The following is an 18,203-nucleotide window of genomic DNA, read 5'->3' on the forward strand; positions in this document are numbered from 1 at the left end:
TAAACAGCAAAGACTCGTGGTGGTCTTTATTGGTACCTGGCAAAGCATGAAACCCCCTCAGAAATCCTTGGTGAAGGAAGGAGTCTCTGGTTTCTAAGCCGGAGACAAAAAAAAAAAAAAAAAAAAAGAAACAGAAAAGGTGATATTAAGAAAAGCAGAAGACAAGCAGCGAGGAAGGAGTGACACGAGGCATTTCTTCTTAGTGGAGTATCAGAAAGGAAGAGATTTACAAAAGCAGGATAGAAACCATCATTTTAAACAACGTCTTTGTGTGTGTGTTTTGTTTTTTTAAAAAAACTTACATTTTTTATTTTGACAAGAAGAATCAAATTCAGAAACATTTCAGCACATACAACTCCAAAAGAAATCACCTAGTTAAATTACTAATGAGGAAAAATACAAGACTCAAACGTCTCAGGAATTTATACATACAAGACTCAAACGTCTCAGGAATTTATACCAACCCAGATAGCAATAAATTGCATTAAAAGTACATCAAGAATTACCTGATTAATTCCACACTGGCGTTTGCCCCATTATTAAAAGGCACAAAAGACTGAGCAATGAAAATGTTCAGCGTCACATCCACAATTGTCAGTAAATTGAGATTAGCATAAAAAATTATTCAAGGTGTTCAATATCCACCATTCAGGTCAGTAAGAAATCCATCTTCTGCCTTGCAACAAGTAAGAAAATAAAGTTTGATGAGGCTAACATTTAAATACAACACACCAAGGTACAAAAGCTCTTGATAGAAATCTAGCTTCGGATTTTCCCAGCATGAAGCCGTCCTGACCACGCATCACTCAGCAATCAGGCAGAGAGATTCAATCGCCGACAAGACCGCCTTGGAGCTGTAACAGGGAGCATCGTTCCCACCCTCCAGGACACCAAAATCACTGTCCACCGTGGTCACAGCGGGATGGGGCATCCCAGAAGGTCGGCGTCTCCAGGGCTCGCAGACAACCGGAGCGCGCTGCCGAGGGGCCTCGCGATAGCTCCGCGCGCACAGAGGGGCAGTAGAAATATTAAGACCACGGGGCAGGGAGAATTCGGGCTCTGTTTTTGGTACTGCAGTTTCAAAACTACCAAAAAGGAGTGAGAGTTGATTAATTACACCCAGCGTCTGGAATAGCTACGAAGCCAGCACAACCCAGCAGAGGTCGGTGGGCTCCTGCCGTCAGCCGGGGTAGCACATGCAGCAGCCCGAGGCAGCAAACTCGGGCTGGGATCTCTGCCACGTTTCTTCAAAGAGATTTTCGCTCAGCTTGTGTTCGCTGATGATGTCTTCCACTCGCGTTATGTAAAGCAGAGACAGCAGCACCCCGAGGAACTGCAAAACAAAGGGGCATCTCTGAGCAGGGGATTGCATGCCGCTTGTCTGGGCTTCCACAGCACGGCGTTCACAAATCACGCACACGTACATCAGGTTGATGGCTATGTACACAGTGTAAATACTGACAGAACCTCATGTTGATATTCTTTTCAAAGGGATTTTGTGTATAGGGGAAAAAAATGAATCCTGTTTGTGAATAGCTGATATAGCAAAATATTTACCAGCCCGTTGCCTCGGAGCACTACAAAGTCCTAGAGGACACAGATCAGGAGAGGACTTCAAAACTAACCCCAGCAACCCCCCCACAAGCTGCAGTGGATCACAGTAATGCTGCTAAATTACCAGATGCCATCTCAGCTTATCCGTCATGCTAAATTTAAATAAAAAATAAAATGAAATGTAGTAAATGGGACTTCACAGACCATGGTGACAAATCAGGCACTCCCCTTGCTGGGTACCGCACCGGGCTCTCCTTACCTGGGGTAGCAATATGCCGAGCAGAATGCCAGCCATGATGCTGTAGTTGTCTAAAAACCAGATGAGCACTGCGTTCGTGCACCCTCGGACGTAAATGATGTGCTGAACACTCAGGCGCTGCAAAGTAACAGAGCAGGCACTGAACCAGCAGCTGGCACAGGCGCAAGACGCGGTAACACGCGGCACTGCAGGGTTCAGTCACACTGGGTCTGACTCCTCCACGTCTCTTTAAACCTGCCGAGTTTGGTGGAGGCCTCCCCAGGGATCCTTTAGGCTGTTCCCTAGCTGTTCCACAACTGAGCAAGTTATTAAAAACAAAAAAGCCATCCTCTTCTGATACTACTTCCCCAAAAGAAATGCATCTGATTCTAATTTTAGACCACATGGAAAGGACAGAAGTCTCCCTTTAGCTTTTACTTCTACTTCTGAGTTGAAAGTACAGCAGTGGAAAAATATAAATTGCAGACAGAGAGCTTTGCAATAGCCTACAGGAAGGCCAGGAACAAGACGATTTAAGATCGAGCCCCACAGGCTGCCCTGCACTGTGGCCCCAACCCACTTGAGCCTGCAAAGAGCCCTAAGCAGATGAGTTGGGTGAAGTTAAGCACGTGCTTAAGTGCTTTGTGCGTTAGGGGCAGGCTGGAGCATTTAGGTTTTGGAGGCAGAAGTCAGTGCATCCAAAGGAAGGCAGGTTACTCCAGAGCCTCTGGGGTAATTTCCAAGGGGGAAAACCAAAGAAGGGGGCAACATCCAGCCCCCAGGGACGAGCAGTCTGGCTGCGGGCACAGCCCGGGCAGACCCTTTCCTCTTCCAGGAATCAGTTGTTTCCAAGTATTTTATAACCTAGTAATGGGTACTTTATTTCTAGGTCTTTAAGCCTAAATTGGCTGCAAGGAAACCAATTTTAGTCACACCACTGTTGAAAAGCACTGAAGTATCTTTCTTTGTATTTGCTGTGCAGTTACTGTAAGTGTGTGCGTGAGGGGGGTTGGAAAAAAATGCTTCATGCACATCAAACGAGAAATCATGGAAGGTGCAAAGAAGGGAAGATCCAACAAATCAAACAAGATATTTTTATATATACCAAAGCTATTCCAGGTAAAATCAGGTTTGCAGCTGCTTTAACTTCTTGGTAGATTCAAGGGTGCAGAAGACAATTTTATAAGTGACAAAAACGAATCCAGAAAAGCACAAAAAGCACCTTTACCGTCCCGTGGTGGATACGGGTTACTTTACCTCTTGGTCAATTGTTTTGTATCCACACATGGTGTTGATAATGTCTGTCTGAAAAGAAAACAACCAATTTAAGTACAGCAAAGCAAAAACCTGAAGGTCCCAACCGCCCCGGGCTGTGCTGTGGCTCTGAGGCCATCCCGCAAGGTGAGCGTGGTGGGGTGGGTGACAATCTGTGCCAAAATCAGCCAGGGGGAAAAGGAAGAAAATGCTGGGAGAGTTTCTCCCAGTGCCCCCAGGGTCAGACTTGGAGCCCTACGTGGTTTTAAAGAAATCAGTACTGGTGGCATCTCATGAGGTGCCTGACCCCGATCCATCCAGCAAGAAGAGTGGTGTCAGAAACCAAAGCTAGCTAGGACAGACCTGCAAGCTGTCGCTGTTTCCAGGGAATGAAGAGCCAGTTTTAATTGTAGGGCTTTAATAACTTCAGACACCATATTAAGAAAGGCAGGGATTAAGGCCATCATTCCATCAGGATGACAAGTTTAAACTTGGAAATGCCCCGGACCCAAATAACGTCGGATACTACAAACATTCTGTGAGCATTTTACGAGACCAAACTCTGAATGTTTGCATTCGTCGCAGATTACCAGACCATTTTCTGTGGGCTTTTAATATTTTACTTGGGTCCCGAAGCCTAAACAGCCTGCCAAGGCTAACAGGAAAATACTGTCCTGGACTTGCAAATCAACTAATTTAAAGCCCACTGGCATCAAACGAAGCCAAAAATGAGAATAAGTAAATGAGAATAAGGCAAAGCCAACTCTTCTTTACGGCAATATTCCCCCACAAAATTAAGACAAGATGTAGACAAGTTTTGTGTGTGTTTTTTTTTTTTTTAAAGAACCCAAGAAGCCAGGCTTTCCCTCGAACATGCAACTGGCAGGCAAACGAGGGGCAGGGCACACCTCAAGAAAACCCCTGCCCGTGTCCCAGGTGAAGGCACGGCGAGGAGCCGTTCGTGGAAGCCAAGGTCGGCAGTACCAGGGGCATCGTCGTATTGCCCTGTTTGCTGCCAGAGACTTCCCATTCTCACAACACTTGAGCCTAACATAAACACGCAGGCCATTAGCAAAATATTTGACAACAAAGAACTTCATTGCATCACTGAATTTTAAACATGAGGCTTGCTAGGGAGACATCGTGGCCCAAGAAACTGTGTGCAATGGAGATGAATGCACTAGAAACAGAAGTTTGTATGCTTCTGGGGACTCATTTTTATCTCAGCTACACTTGTGTAAGTCTTTATTAAAGACTTTGATTTGATAATAAATCCTTCAGATTGCCCCCAGCATAAGCATGATCAGAGCCTGGCCCGTCTTGCAAAAGGCTTTTAAAAAGGGTCAGAATCCAACCCTCCTACATTAACCGGAGTTTTCCATGACTATGAAGCGAATGAGTAATTACAAACCATATCTGTAGTTTTCCAGGACAGAAACCAGACTGTATTTGGAAGTGTTTGTCAAACATATAAGATTTATGCATCGTCTTTTTCTTTTTTTTTTTTTTTTTTTTAAAGCAGCTGGCCGTACAGAGCCGTGGTGTTCGTGTCACCCTGCCCGATACACACCCGTGCTGCTCACATCTCTCTGACCACGGCACGACACGCCAATGGCTCCGTGGTCCTGCTCCCAGGTGCAGCAAAGCTCCAAGCCCTAGCACATTGCAGTGTCTTGCTGAAGTCTACCCTTAAACAAGAAATCTCGTCGTGGTTCGGGGACTTCTCCGTGCCTCTCAGTTAACTTCGCTGAGCTTAACAGTTTGCAGACAACTCCCAGCTACTCACTCTGTACAAAATCCATCAATGCACATCAAATAAGGGACACGAACATACCACAAACAGGACCTAATAATTCCAAGGGTAACTTCCATGTAGCAGCAAGAGCCACTGCTTGTTACAGCACTTACCCTCGTGGTACTGCTGCATTTCTACACGCATGAATTAACAAAGCGTATAAAACAAGGCTTCATTTGAGAGATGTGAGATTCAGAAGAGCAAGCCCTGCAGCTGAGTCACCACTAAAAAGCCAGATTGCTCTTTACTGGTCATCTCTGTCTTCCTTTACCATCAACTGAGGGCAAAATCCTGAGCTCTCCTGCCAGCTCCATGCAGTGGATGATCGTGTATTATTTTCAGATACAGCATTTCTCAAACACCTGAGACTTAAAACATAACTGTTTAGCTTTGGTTTCTGAGAATAAATCAAAGCTTAGCACATATTTAAACAGACTCCTTCTGACCCACAAGAACGTGTAAGCTTATGTGATAAACACCTTTGTGCTATACACATTTCTCAGCAATACCCAGCCGGATTACTGAGATCACTATTGCATTTTTCTTTCTTTTTTTTAATTAAACATTCGTGCTTGACAATGAAAGGACTGCGCCTAACAGGCACCAGCGGGCTATCCGTCACTAGCTCTCCATCAAAACGGGTACAGGAGACAAGCTGCCAGGTGCTCCCCGTGAAAAGGAGACGTGGATTTGCTTCTCCGAGACGTGCCGACGCCTGCAGAGGGCATGTTTGGGTGACACCTCTCCTCGCTGCCAACTGCTGGCCCCCAGGGAGACAGGAACTCCAGCTCAATCCCTGCTTGTGGTCCCCAGCCAGGCAGGGCTATTTTACGTAGCCCTGGTCCATCCAAGCCACCAGGTCAGAGGATGCTGCCCCCGGGCTCACCTTGTTTGTGACACAGCATGTGTAAGGCACTCCGCAGGCCAGCGGTCCCGGTGCCTCACAGCTGTGGTACACGTTTTTTGCCCAGTCTCTGTAGTCCTCCCCACCGCAACACTTAAACTGGGAAAACGACACAAAAGACAAAGGAAAGAGTCAGATGTTAAGAGCAGCTCTTCTAATAATGGGAGGAAAGAAAAAGAAAATAAGAAATAAAACAGTTTTAAGAGCACCAAGGAACACGGCAGCTACCCAGCAATTCTGTTTTTCTATCAGAAAGGCGTATGTAGATGTATTAATGAAGTGTGACTATATACACAAATAAAATATGTAAGAAAGGGAAAACTATATTTCTGAACAGATAAAGCAACAAACCTTTAAACCTCATGGATGTTTTCAAAATCAGCTGAGCTGCAGGGATTGGTGAGAAGTGAAAAAGGAGTCTCTGGTCCCAAGGAGAAAAATTGTTTAATAATGTATCTCGTATAAAATCACGTCCAAAAGAATGCTTTCATGTTCAGGACAAACAAAAAGGGCAGAAAGAGACCAAATTGGTATCTAAAATCTGTGAGCGTGGCTTGGCCGAGGCCAGCATAACTCAGCACAGGCAATCAATTGAAGTGCAAATCCAAGTGCTGACCACTACTTTACACCAGCCATCAGGGAGGGCAGGGAGGGTGCCAGATGCTGGAGGCTCTCGCTCCTGAACAGCACAAATATTGCTCCTGCACCAAAGAAACACATCTGAAAAGAATTCAGGACATAGACAGCATTCCTCTGTTGCTCATCAAGCTATTACACAAGGTGTCAGAGGAAAGCACCTGGTGCTAAGTTCCACCTCCAACCTTTTCCAGGTTGAAAAACTTTCTTTTCAGGTCTTGACATCACTGAAAAATGTTTTTACATTCACTTCAGCTCATCTACAGCTGTAATGCAGTCCTTCAAATTTTTAATTTTTAAGACATTTCTAAATGTCTCTAAAAGACAACAGTGTTGATATAAGGCATTAAAAAAAAATCACCAAAATATTTCAGGTATAATTTAGTTAGTAGAACTGACAGCTGGCAAAAAAAATACTGTAAGTTTACACCAGCTTAATAGAAACATTCCTTTCCTTTAAAACATAAAGTAAACAGCAGCAGTTTAGATAATCACTAACATTTATATTCACTGCATATATATAAAATTTTGGGCAGTGCATGGAAACTTTAAAGCGTTATGAAGTATTATGACAAAATTTCCTCGGGATGATTTGTTTTTGACAGACTTTCTGTGCTAACTTTGTTTTTTTGAAGCAGGCTGCCATTTCCATAACGATGTCATAAAACATACATACCATTTACTAAGTTAACTTGTTGTATTTTATTTTTTCTATTTGGCGTGGTGACTGGCATCACATGGGCTCTGTAAACGTTCACATTTCTGAACATTTTCTGCTTCTTCTATAGTTTCCAAACTGTAGGTCAGAGCTCTTCAGTAAGCCAATAAACATTTCCACACACCAGTGTGAAAAAAAAGGCTATGAGTCAACTGCAAGTGCCATTAAGTAATGCTCAGCTGTGCCCAGCACAACTTCTGATTTTTAATTACAGGTATATATGCTTCCATGGGGATTTCATTTGAATAACCAGCTTATTAAAGAGCTTGCTATGTGCCCTTGAGTGAAAATATGATTGACCAGGTTAAAGCAGCTTACCTGCCACCCAATCTCTTCTTATCCAGCGCTTCCCGTTAACTAGATGTTGTTGAATGTCTTAGACCAGTCATCAGAAGCACTAAGAACAAGAACTTGGGTGGAATTTAAGCTGAATTTGTCCAAATCTGGCCGTGGGCCCCATATAAGCTTAAATATTTGCAGGATCTGGCCTCGATCATCAGTCACACCTACCAAGGCGAGAGCTGTGCTTTGCCCTCCCTTCTTGCAGTGATTTAGGGAGCTTCGGATGCCAGCTGGGACGCTGGAGGAGCCCTGCCCACAGCCACGCCGTAACAGATGACACATGAGACCTTGTCAATATGAATTTGATTACAACATCACTGGAAAAACTTAACGCTGTCACTGAGGACCCACTACATCTTGGCATTGCTTGGAACTGGGTTAGTCCCAGGAAAAAAAATTAAAAAATAAAAATAAGCAAACCTGTTTCTGAACTGAATCCATGATGTTCTTGAAGTCCAAATCATCGTAGTAATTCTCAATTCCTCTTCTAATATTATCGTTCAAAAATTTGATTGTCTGGAAGGCAAAAGTAAACACAATTCATCAGTTCGAAATGATGAAACACTTAAAGAACAGGTTTAAGTCCCAAGTGTACCTGACAAGCAGAAAAGAATAGCCTTTTAATTTTTATTTAAATAAATAAACAAAAAAAAAGGTTATCACCTCAGCAATTACAACTAGCAAGGTATTTTGCAGGACTCTCCTAACTATCAAAGAACAAACAACAGCAAACATCAGCTACTCTGGTGCCATCTTTAATTACCATCTCGTTTAGACTCGACTTCTTAGGATACACTTTGTCCTCTCATCAGGCTCAGGAGGAGCAGCGAGCAGCCAGCTCAGCTCTAAATAATTCATACACCTGCATCACAGCACTGCGAATACTGCTTTAGCTGTAAGGGGCAGAAACATCGATATTACACAATGGTTTTTAGCCCAAATCACAGCTGAAATAAACAAAGGTACCAAATGCACATGAAGAGAAAGGACAAGCAGGGCCCTGTGAAACCCAGTGTAACACATTCAAACAGTGTGGCAGACAGGCGAGCTGCACACAAACACCAACAACGCTTTCCTTGTAAATACAAGCCACTGAAAGGTATTTCTTAGAATAAGCATGACTCAAAGAAAAGGAATAGACTGTCCCAGCTCTGAGAAGGAAATAGAGAAAGAAATGGATAAAAACAATGGGATGTGTAAAACTATCAGTATTTAAATGGAGGCTCCTAGTGTAAGCATTTATTAAATACTTCCTTCTCCTCCCCATCCTAACCCCAACTCATCCATTAACCTCATAAGCCAAACAAAAAGCCCTATCCCCTGCACATAGCTGTCCTGCTCAGCCAGCCAGTAATCGCATCAGGAAAGTGCTCAATGCGCAGAAAACCAACAATACCCTGTCTGTGTGTGGGAGTCAATAGCTATTCTCCCTCACCCTCTCAGAAATCCCACAGTTGGTATTTACTTAATTTTCGGACAACCAAACCCTCTGTGTCCCGTGATGCCCCCTCCTACGCTGCTGAGGCTGATCTGCTCCGTTCAGATGAGCCGGGTGCTCCCACCAAAACTCACATGAGTATTTTAAAACCCTTCTAACAGAAAAATAAATAGTCTGCTGTTTTCCATTAGAAAAATAAAGGTTTAAATATATATATATGTAGTTATAGTGAGCTTGTAAATGGCGTGGTCTCCTGCAGAAATGAGTTGTGTTGCTCATGGATGTGGGCAGGGAAGAGGTGTCCCTTATGCAAGGTAAAACATTTTGGCCAGTAAAAAATAACATAGTCTCCAAATGCAGCTGGAAACTCCCTGAAAGAGCAATCTGAGACACAGAAGGAAAACTAGAAGAAAGCATGCTGTAATGCATTAAAAGCTGGAAACTCGTTTTGCCTGTATTTAGTTAGCAGATTAAGTTAACAGAGTTTCTCCAGATTCTTTAATCTGGAACTAATTTCCAGAACTGATGACCAGTTCCACCCTTCCCTACCCTGACAGGCCCTGAGAAGCCCGGACTTGCCTTCAGGCTCCCGTCAGCTAGTGCTTGGGTGACAAATGTAGTGCCTTGTATGTGCTCGGTAGCACAGCCACAACTTCATGTGCCAACCCTGGCGAGTGAAGTCTCAGCTCACGCTGCTCACCTGGTTTCTGAAGATCAATGCCACAACTCCACCCGTCAGCTCAATCAGCAAACAGAGACCAAGGATGTACATGAACTGCGGGAGAACAACAGCAAGTGAGATCTTAGGCAGAACAAGTCACAATTACTCTTCCAGTTACTCTCCTTAGAGTCTATAGCATTCAGTCGCCAGCATACCTGGCTTTCTGGAAACGAGATGTCTTTAAAGAAAATAGCATTTGTTGTTGTTCTTATAAAAATGGCTTATGTCACAAGAAAGACTTTCTTCTTCGCTTGAGTGATTCTATATTTTTTTCCCAACTGGCAAACATTATTTTACGGCTCTGAATGCAATCCAAACCAATAGATGCATTTATCATGCCAGGACACTTCTCCCTATAAGAGCAGCCTGGCTCATCGCGATGTACCTGAACTGCTAGAAAACACACAGAACATTGGGTTTTGACACTTCCAGCAAAGACGGCACGTAGCCGTTTTCATTTTTTAAGTAAAGCAGTGCTTTAAGATAATCCAAACCATTTTATATTAATTTGCCAGTGTTAAATCAAAGCCAAATTCTGGCCTTGGTACATTTCAATGTGCAGTTTCAGAAGTGAAGCCAGCAACTTGACTGTAGAGCCTTCAACGTGTGCACTTGCTGTGCCCGTGGTAAGAACAATGGTATCAGGTAGCCATTTATTTACTTGTGTCCTCTGAAGCCAGGACAGTGTGTAAAACCACATAGATACATACATATTCCCATACACATTGGCACACTGCCACAACACAGGTATCTGTGACTACTTATCAAAGCACATCCAACACATGAATATGAAAAAATACCACGAAATCCATAGCAACACCATCAAATAACCGAAACGTGCCAGTACTTGAAATGTTTTTCCCATCCAGAGGATTCTCTAGGTATAAAAGATCTGTTATGTGAATTTAGGTCTGCTTCTTAACAGCAAAATTCACCAAGAAAGAAGTTTTACGACCCCTGATCTGAAAATAATCTTTAACACTCTTAGGGCCCAGTTACCCTCAGGAGGAGGAGGTTGTCCCCATTCGGTATAATTTAGATGGACACCCAGCAACACCACAGGTGCCCCTGCTGTTCTGCTCACTAACGAGCTCTCTAACGAAGCCAGTGACTTCTTCTGCAGCCCTCCCTGTTGGGGAACCCTGGGCAGCTGCAGGACTTGTCTCTGCGCTGCTCGCTCCACCCCAGCGTGCGGGTTTCATGCCTGGCCCGTCAATACCTGGAATGGGTGTCATGAATTTACTGGACAGATGGATATCTTGCTGTTTTTTCCTGCTAACTATGGAATCAGTCTGAGAAACAGACAGCAGGGAGCTCGTTTGTTTAAGTGCCCGACCAGACTTTCTACCACAACACGAACAGAAAATGCCCTTGGCATCAGCTGGGGAAACAAAACCAGGCTGAGAATTGAGGAAATCGCTCCCAGCTCAGGACAGACTCAGCCATTTCTCGTTCCCTTTGGGGATGACAGCACAATGCCTCTCAGCCAGGTTCCAGCATAATTCCAAAATTCCCAATTACCTCTTGCTTTGGCCTAGGTAGCATACCATACACTTAACATTTCTTCAGAAACGTGCTCCTTCCAGGCACTGGAGATCACAGCTGTGTCCATTTCACTTCTCCCCCAGGACAGGCCCCGGTCTCTAAGCCCGAGGGAAACCCCGCTGCCCGACACATCTCCCTAACAAGTCCCATTTCTCCATCCTCCCCCCGATTTCACACCCCAGCCGAGGGCAGCCAGACCTCAGCCACCTGCCCCACATCAGCCCTGCAGCTTCTCTCTCTCGTGGCTTCCTGCGGGTCGAAAGGAGAAGCTTTTAGAAGAACCACCAGTGACCACAACTAACCTCTTCACTTTGTGCCTTCCCTGTTTGCTCACAGTACAGGCTTACGGCTTTCAGGCTTGCAGCATTTTCAGATGGGGCACGCCAGGGGCACTCCCACCCCGTCTGCTGCAAGCCTGCAGACCCCTTCTGTGCACTGACAGCACCCCCTGACAGCTCTGGCTCCGTGGTTTAGGTGATGTTTAATCTCTTAATCCTTCTGCCATTTACTATTTTACCTCCAGTACCCGTCCTAGTTCCCCTACACAGCCACCTCCTGCCTTGATTCCTCTCCACTTTCAACAAAGTCCCAACTGGATATATTTTAAAGACAGCAAATTAATCATCAGGAGGAATCAAAGCCACCTATGAAATAAAACACGCCCTAGGAGCAGGCTATCCCAAAGCCGTGACTCCCCAATCTTCTGAACTTTTGTCTGCTTTGGACTGATTTTATCCATCGGTGTCTCCAAGCAGTGATGGGGGAACCCATGCAGCAGTGAAAACTGCTTGCTACACGAGGCTCTTTGAGTCACAAGACATCTACAGACAACAGCCAGAGGACTAAACAAACAGAATATTTTTCAGTGCGGCATAGATAGGGCTACAGGTTTAAATTCATGTGGCACAAAAAGGAAAAGCAATAAGCTCTTAATATTATTAAGAAAAACAAACAAAAAACCACCACTCACCGCTTGAAGAAGGCATAAATTGTCTCTTAGAGAAGCCACTACGCCCACTAAAGACACAACGAACATTATAACGCCCAGAAGTATTAAAATAATTGCTGGGGCTAGGAAGGCACTTTCCAGAGTTTTGTACTTCTGTCTTTCAACTTCTGCATAAATCCCAACTGCAAGGACAAGGCCTCCGATCACCTGGAAGAAAACAAACAAACAAACAAAAACAAAAACAGAACACAGATGTTAAGCTTTTTACCAGTAAACACAGAGATGACATTTTATAAATACACACCAACCTGTGACTACTCACTTCAGAATTAATTATAACCTGTGAAACACTTAAATCAGAAGTTTGAATTAAAAAAATAAATAAATAAATCTCAAAGTCTGAAGCCAAAAAAAGCTGGGTTAGCAGAACCTGAGATTTGTTCATTTCCAAAAATATGTCTATTTAATAACATTTTAATGTTCTGGAATTCAAGCAGTTACGTGTGCTTCAATGTGTTTAAAATGCAATTTATTACTCATCTGACATCACACCTATTAACTCACACTACCAAATGGCACGGCATTACTTCTCCTCCTTCGCGTGTCTTTCTTCCCCGCCTGTGTACGCAGATAGATACACATGCCCCTAAAACGTCCTAATTCCTAGCCAGTCTGCAACCAGCAGCTCCTATGTCCCTTTTTTTCACTACCCAGCCCAGCTCCTGGTGTATTTAGGGTCACTACACACAGCCAGGTGTATCCTGCATCCTCACTCCTCCTGCCGTCATGGGAAACGGGCCCAAATAAAGGGAAAAACGGCACGTTTGGGATGAGGTCACCTTCCTGAGCAACTACGGGACAGAGCTGGCACGCGAAGCAAGAAGTGATGCATTTTGTATAACAATTTAAAGGTATTCCAATCAAAATAAATATGGCTAAGTCAAAATCATTTGGTATTAATCCCATGGCATGCTGCAAGTTGATATAAATGATGCTTTTTGGGAAAAAAAAAAGAAAAGAGAAAAAAAAAAAAAAAGTCCACAGTACTCAATCCACACTGCAGTGGAAAAACTCCAACTCAAAGAGTCAGGCAAGTCCTCAGGGAAATCCCACAAAGCCCCGAGCATCAAATCCATCATTTTGGCAATCAGATAAATAAGAGCCACCTCTCCTGCCCTGACTTCGCCGCAAGCTCCACGAGCCTGCTGCCCACATGCAGGCGGTCGGTAATTACATGAGACTTTTCGATACGACACAGAAAATCCCAGCCCCAGCTCTGGGCAGACACACAAGCTGCAAGATCGTGAGCCCAACAGTTGAAATATTTGTTCTTTATTAAGTGTTTTTAAATAAATAACTTCCTGGAAATACTTGATTTTCTAGAGAAGAATAAACCCAAAGGGCACTGTGTGAGGAACGCCACCAAGTTGTCATTTAAAAAAAAAATCTCCGAAGGGTTTTCACCTATAAAAATAGGTGCGTGGGAGTAAGTCAAAAAGCAACTTAAAATTTGACACAGCCAAATTCAAAGCAACTCCTCCCCTGACAAATTTAGAAGCTGTAAGATTATGGATGACACAGCAGACAAACAGCAGGTATTTTTCATTTACCCTTTCTAGGATTTGACCTTTTCTGCTGTAAAACTTAATCGGGTATTACATTACTGCACGGTCACTTGGCAGTGTTAGCCAGAATCTTTACAAAATTGGAACGACGGAGTAATAAATTACAAAATACTCAAGTGGAAAACAATATGAACAACTTATCTTGAAATCTTTAACATAGAAATATCAGTTGAGGAAGAGTCTCCGAAGCAGACAAAAATAACTAGAGAATTTAAAACTTGCCAAGTCCCTTCATTTCACACCGAAACACCACGCTGGGAGTGCTCTGCTGAAATGCAGGCCCCCAGCAGCAACGCAAGGAGAAACTGAAATTAATTCAATTCCGCAGACCTTTGGGACAACAAAACACTCCGCTAAAATGAGAGAGCGGCGCAGGTGTTTGATTAAAACTCTAATATTACTTTTTTTTTTTTTTAAATGAAAGTAAAACCCCAATACCCTTATGTCCAGACCACATTTACCTGCTAGGCAAGCAGCAGGGAATACAACGCACGGACAAGCCCTGACCCAAGCCCCTGAATATATATATATATACACCCCAAATTCCCCATTTCCTTCTCTCAGCCCCATCTGCTGCTACTGCTGTCCTAAGGCTCGAGGTGGACAATGTCAGACCCTAGAAAAATCACAGGATTAAAGGTATCTCACGAGCCTCGAGGGCTAACAGGGGCCTCCCATCGCTCCTCTGCTCCCCACCAAGCTCTGCAGGGCTGCTCGGCGTGCAGATGTCGGTGCTTCACCAGGAGAGGAACCCAAAAACTCGGTGTGATACAGCTGCCTCGAGTGATTCTGAAATAAGTTCTGCAAACCGTGAGCTGCAGAGAGCAGGAAGGCTTCGAGCTGCATTCGTCAGCGTTGCTGTTACCTCTGTGTAAAAGCACCAGCTGATGGGTACGAGACAGCTAAAAACTGTTACTGGGGGGAAAAAACACCTAATTGCACTATTAAAATCCTCATTCCCCACAATTTATGCTTTTATGATGTTGTGGCTTTTAAAGTATGAAATGAAAACCTTTCCACCCTTTCCACGCCGCTGTGCTGACTCAGTGGGAATTTCACCCCGCGGGCGCCGCCTCGCCAGGAGCGCTCTCCCTTCCAGTGCCCAGAGGTGGAAACACAACTTTTACGTCAGTGGCCACAAACACACCGCCTGTTTACATCCTGCATCCTTCCCAACAGCTCTGAATCCCACAGCTCAGGCTGCGTCCACAGGAAAAATCGACCGGCCTTGACTCACAGCCAGCGAGCATCCAGCCCCCTGCAAACACCAGGGGCTTTCCCAGGTGCGGAAGTTGCTTTCCCAAGAGGAAAGAAAAGCTTTGATTTCCTAGCTGCTGCTTTTAACCCTGTGTTTACAGCATGAGCTCACCTGCCCATACAGCAAGAGCACCCTCTGTGTAAAAGGCTGGATGCTGCTGGCAAAGACTGGGCTCCCGCCCTGTGCTGGGAGAGCACTGGGGTGACACCCATGTTATCAACAGGCTCCGGGTGGCACCGGCAGGCACCCAGGTGACACCAGCGGGCAGGGCAGCGACAGGCCCGTACCAAAATCAGCCGTCTGACGCTGTCACACTGACCTGCTTCAGACCCCTGGGATTTTAGGGAACGCCAGCAGCCGCCGTGCCGGGGAAACGGAAGCATTCGGCTGCAAACAGGGACCCGGGCATAGAAAATCCGGAGCAAACAACCACGAGCAGTAAATGAAACCCTCACACTGCTGAAAGGGGCTTTGTTCCAGGCAGCCGCTCGGCGAAACGTGACAGCGGTGTCCTTTTTGTGCTGGCAGAGGGATTTTTGCAGACCGGGGGCCAAAGGGAGGCACGGAGCAGGCAGCGCGCACCTTCCTTCTCGGGGAGCCTGCAAAACCGGGTGTGAAACCAGCACAACAAACCTGCCTTCCTTCCCCAAAATCGCACCCCCACAATAACCGAGTAATGCAGGAAGCCCTCAGAGTCGAAAATAAGGGGGCTCCTTTTGTTTGCTTGCTTGTTATCAGAGACAAGACCACCAGAAGGCATCCGGGATCCCCCAGGAGCCGAGCTACACCCAAAGCACTTGGCTTTTGGATTTTCATTCATTCCTCAGCTCGCAACCTTAAAGAGGCACCCGGTGAATCCGAAACCACCCTCCCACGCCTTTAACCTCCAAGGCGGAGACAAAAAGAAACCTGCCGGAGCGCCTGGTGCACCGCCACAGCCCGCAGCCCCAAAAAGCACCCTTTGAGAGAAAACGCGCGGGCTTCACCTGACAACCTGCATGAGCGTCGCAGCACGGCTTCCCCCAAAGCTCGGGGGAGAAATCGCCCCTTTACGCCGCCAGATGAGGGCAGAGGCTTTACTCCTCCATCTCACGCGGGGAAGCAGCAGCAGCAACACGCCTGACACCCCGGCACCCCCGGCTCACCCAGAAGGCGGTGGAGTAGGCGATGAGGGTGAACTTGAGGCAGAGGTAGGACAGCCGCTGGCAGTAGCGCGCTTGCTCCGCGTCCCCCGTCGCCATCCTCGCAGCACCTGTCGCTGCCGCCCTGCCCTTCCCTTCCCTCTTCCTTTTTTCCCTTCCCTTCCCTCCCCAGCCTGGCAGGGAGCGGCCCCGCTGCTGCCTCTTCCGCCCCCGGGGACGTGGGGAGCGTGTTCGTGGGACGGGCTTCGTCAACCTCCAAGGGCAAAGGAGAAAATAAAAGCGTAGCGAGCACAAGGAGGCGTCCCCAGAGCGCTCTCCGGCTGGGTTCCCTCTGCTTCCCCCCCCAGCAGGGCTCTTCAGACAACAACACGGCCGTGGGGACGTCCAGCGATGGCTCCGGCTCGCTGCCGTCAGCGTTCACGCTCCGTTTGCCACCGCCGGGGCTTGGGGAGCCGCCAGGGCTGCGTGTGGGTCAGGTTTGCTTGGGGGCAGTGAGAACACACCCGTCTGTTGTTAACATCTGGAACAAACCACCATCTGCAGCCCCTCACCACCGGCTGGCAGGCAGGGGATGCGGGAAAGCTGCGGAGCGATGCTGCGGTTGGGGGTGCCCCCACATAACACAATACTTTTGAGTATTTATCTTCTAAAACATCACCAACTTCAGCCTTTGCACAAAGCTGCAGATGTCCCTGACACCCCCCAGCTGTACGCGGTCAGGAATGTCACCGCGTGTAGTGTCACCTCGTAAATCATTGAGCACCCGTCCCTCGTGTCTCGTGGGCATCGCACCCACCCGAATACAGCCCTGCCACTTACACACTGCCCTGGTTTAACTCGGTCAGTAGCTGTCGTTTGGCTTTCCTGCCGCCTTGCCTTGCCCTTCATGCTCCGGTTTCTGCAAATAAAGTTTCAGAGCACGAGGGGCTGGCTGGGGAAGCCGTTTGACAGGAACACCCATTCTCCCGTTGTTTTCACTCCGGGCTGAGCCAATATGCCAAAGCAGGTTTCTGTTATGAAGGCGTATGGAAACAGCTGAATAATCCTCTTTCGTCTACATCCCAGTAACTTCCACTTCTTCTCCCTCTCCTTCAAGGCCAGCGAGCCATTGCAAGCACACCCAAGGCACGGTAGGTCCCACAGGACGTCAGAAAGCGATGGCCTGCAGAGAGCTTGACCCAGGACACTGGGGATCGGCAGGAAAGGTACGTGAAGCACAGCGAGCCCCCTGCCAGGGAGTGGCAGGAGGACCCCGAGCATTTCAGGGCTGCCAGCAGCCTTTCTGCTGCTTTCTTCCAGCTCACGTCTGGCCGCTACAGCTGCTGTCCAGCTCCGTCCTGCGGTCCTCACCTCCTGGTCTCAGAGCTGTTCCCTGGACAAAGGTCCTTCCTCCCAAAGCTGAGTCCAACGTGCAGTATGATTAAAGCCCCTACCACCTCTTATTTTGTATTTTTCCACCAGATCAAATGTACCTTTTTCACCCTTCATTGACCTTCCAGACCCACATCTTCTGTTTGCATCTCTCGCCCGCTGCCTGGAGCTGGCACCGGTGACTCAGCACAGCAAGGTTTGGCCCCCAGCTATCTTGCCCATGGTAAAAACAACAATAAAGCCAGCCAAACCCCACAGCATGCCTTCAGATAGGCCCTTTCCCTGGTCTATCTCCAAAAACCATTACAGAAGCAGATTTTGCTTGCGGTCACAGGCAAGAGTGACTTTCCTGAAGAATTTGGATTCTGCCTTTGTAAAAATTGCTGGAGTGTGTAAGTCAAGAGGCCAACAGCCCACACTTCACAGCTGGCCAGGCTCCAGGACAATAACCTCATCGATGCACAACCAGCAACCAAATACAAGGTGTGGGTGTGTGGAAGTGAAAGCGAGTCCCCAGCAAGTGGTATGATGAAATGTTGACCCAAGGGTGGCTGCTCTCAAACGAACACCCAAGTAACAGATCAGATATAGAGTTCAGAAAAAGGCCAGGGTGGCTCCAAGGAAGTGCAGGCGCCCTGAGCACCTTCAGTTTCACGGTCAGCCCACGGGGATTTTGGTTTCACCTTCGAAACATCAGTAATTTTTGTGGGGAA

The 18,203-nt window shown here is 46.5% G+C and overlaps 2 protein-coding genes across 7 annotated transcripts in view; one reads left to right on the top strand and one right to left on the bottom strand.

Moving 5' to 3' along the window:
- Window positions 1–16,734, bottom strand: TSPAN15 (tetraspanin 15). Of its 2 annotated transcripts, none has more exons than XM_038181022.2 (8): window positions 16,123–16,734; window positions 12,116–12,301; window positions 9,580–9,654; window positions 7,862–7,957; window positions 5,728–5,844; window positions 3,050–3,097; window positions 1,814–1,930; window positions 1–1,333 (listed from the first exon to the last, which is right to left on the bottom strand). In XM_038181022.2, the coding sequence occupies exons 1-8, from the start codon at window positions 16,216–16,218 to the stop codon at window positions 1,181–1,183; spliced, it is 888 nt and encodes a 295-aa protein (XP_038036950.1). In that variant the 5' UTR covers window positions 16,219–16,734; the 3' UTR covers window positions 1–1,180. The 2 variants fall into 2 exon arrangements, with proteins under 2 accessions (XP_038036950.1, XP_038036951.1); XM_038181023.2 differs by lacking the exon at window positions 16,123–16,734 and adding an exon at window positions 15,972–16,101.
- The window catches only part of TACR2 (tachykinin receptor 2), a 13,534-nt gene continuing 11,358 nt past the window's right edge, over window positions 16,028–18,203 (top strand). For 2 of the 5 annotated variants that reach the window (XM_072040349.1, XM_072040351.1), the window contains exons 1-2: window positions 16,028–16,167; window positions 17,216–17,973. The gene's annotated coding sequence lies outside the window, so the exon portion shown is untranslated. The remainder of the gene's footprint in view (window positions 16,168–17,215; window positions 17,974–18,203) is intronic. The other 3 variants (XM_038181017.2, XM_072040350.1, XM_038181020.2) reach the window with 3 other exon arrangements.

Source organism: Anas platyrhynchos, chromosome 6 (assembly GCF_047663525.1).
Source record: "Anas platyrhynchos isolate ZD024472 breed Pekin duck chromosome 6, IASCAAS_PekinDuck_T2T, whole genome shotgun sequence".
Classification (NCBI taxonomy): Eukaryota; Metazoa; Chordata; class Aves; order Anseriformes; family Anatidae; genus Anas; species Anas platyrhynchos.

Coding starts and splice junctions, on each gene's coding strand:
- TSPAN15 (XM_038181022.2), bottom strand. CDS start 16,218: ATGGCGACGGGGGACGCGGAGCAAGCGCGCTACTGCCAGCGGCTGTCC. Junction 9,655..12,115: donor ATTTATGCCTTCTTCAAGCG/GTGAGTGGTGGT, acceptor GTTCTCCCGCAG/TTCATGTACATCCTTGGTCT. Junction 7,958..9,579: donor CATTGATCTTCAGAAACCAG/GTGAGCAGCGTG, acceptor TTTGCCTTCCAG/ACAATCAAATTTTTGAACGA.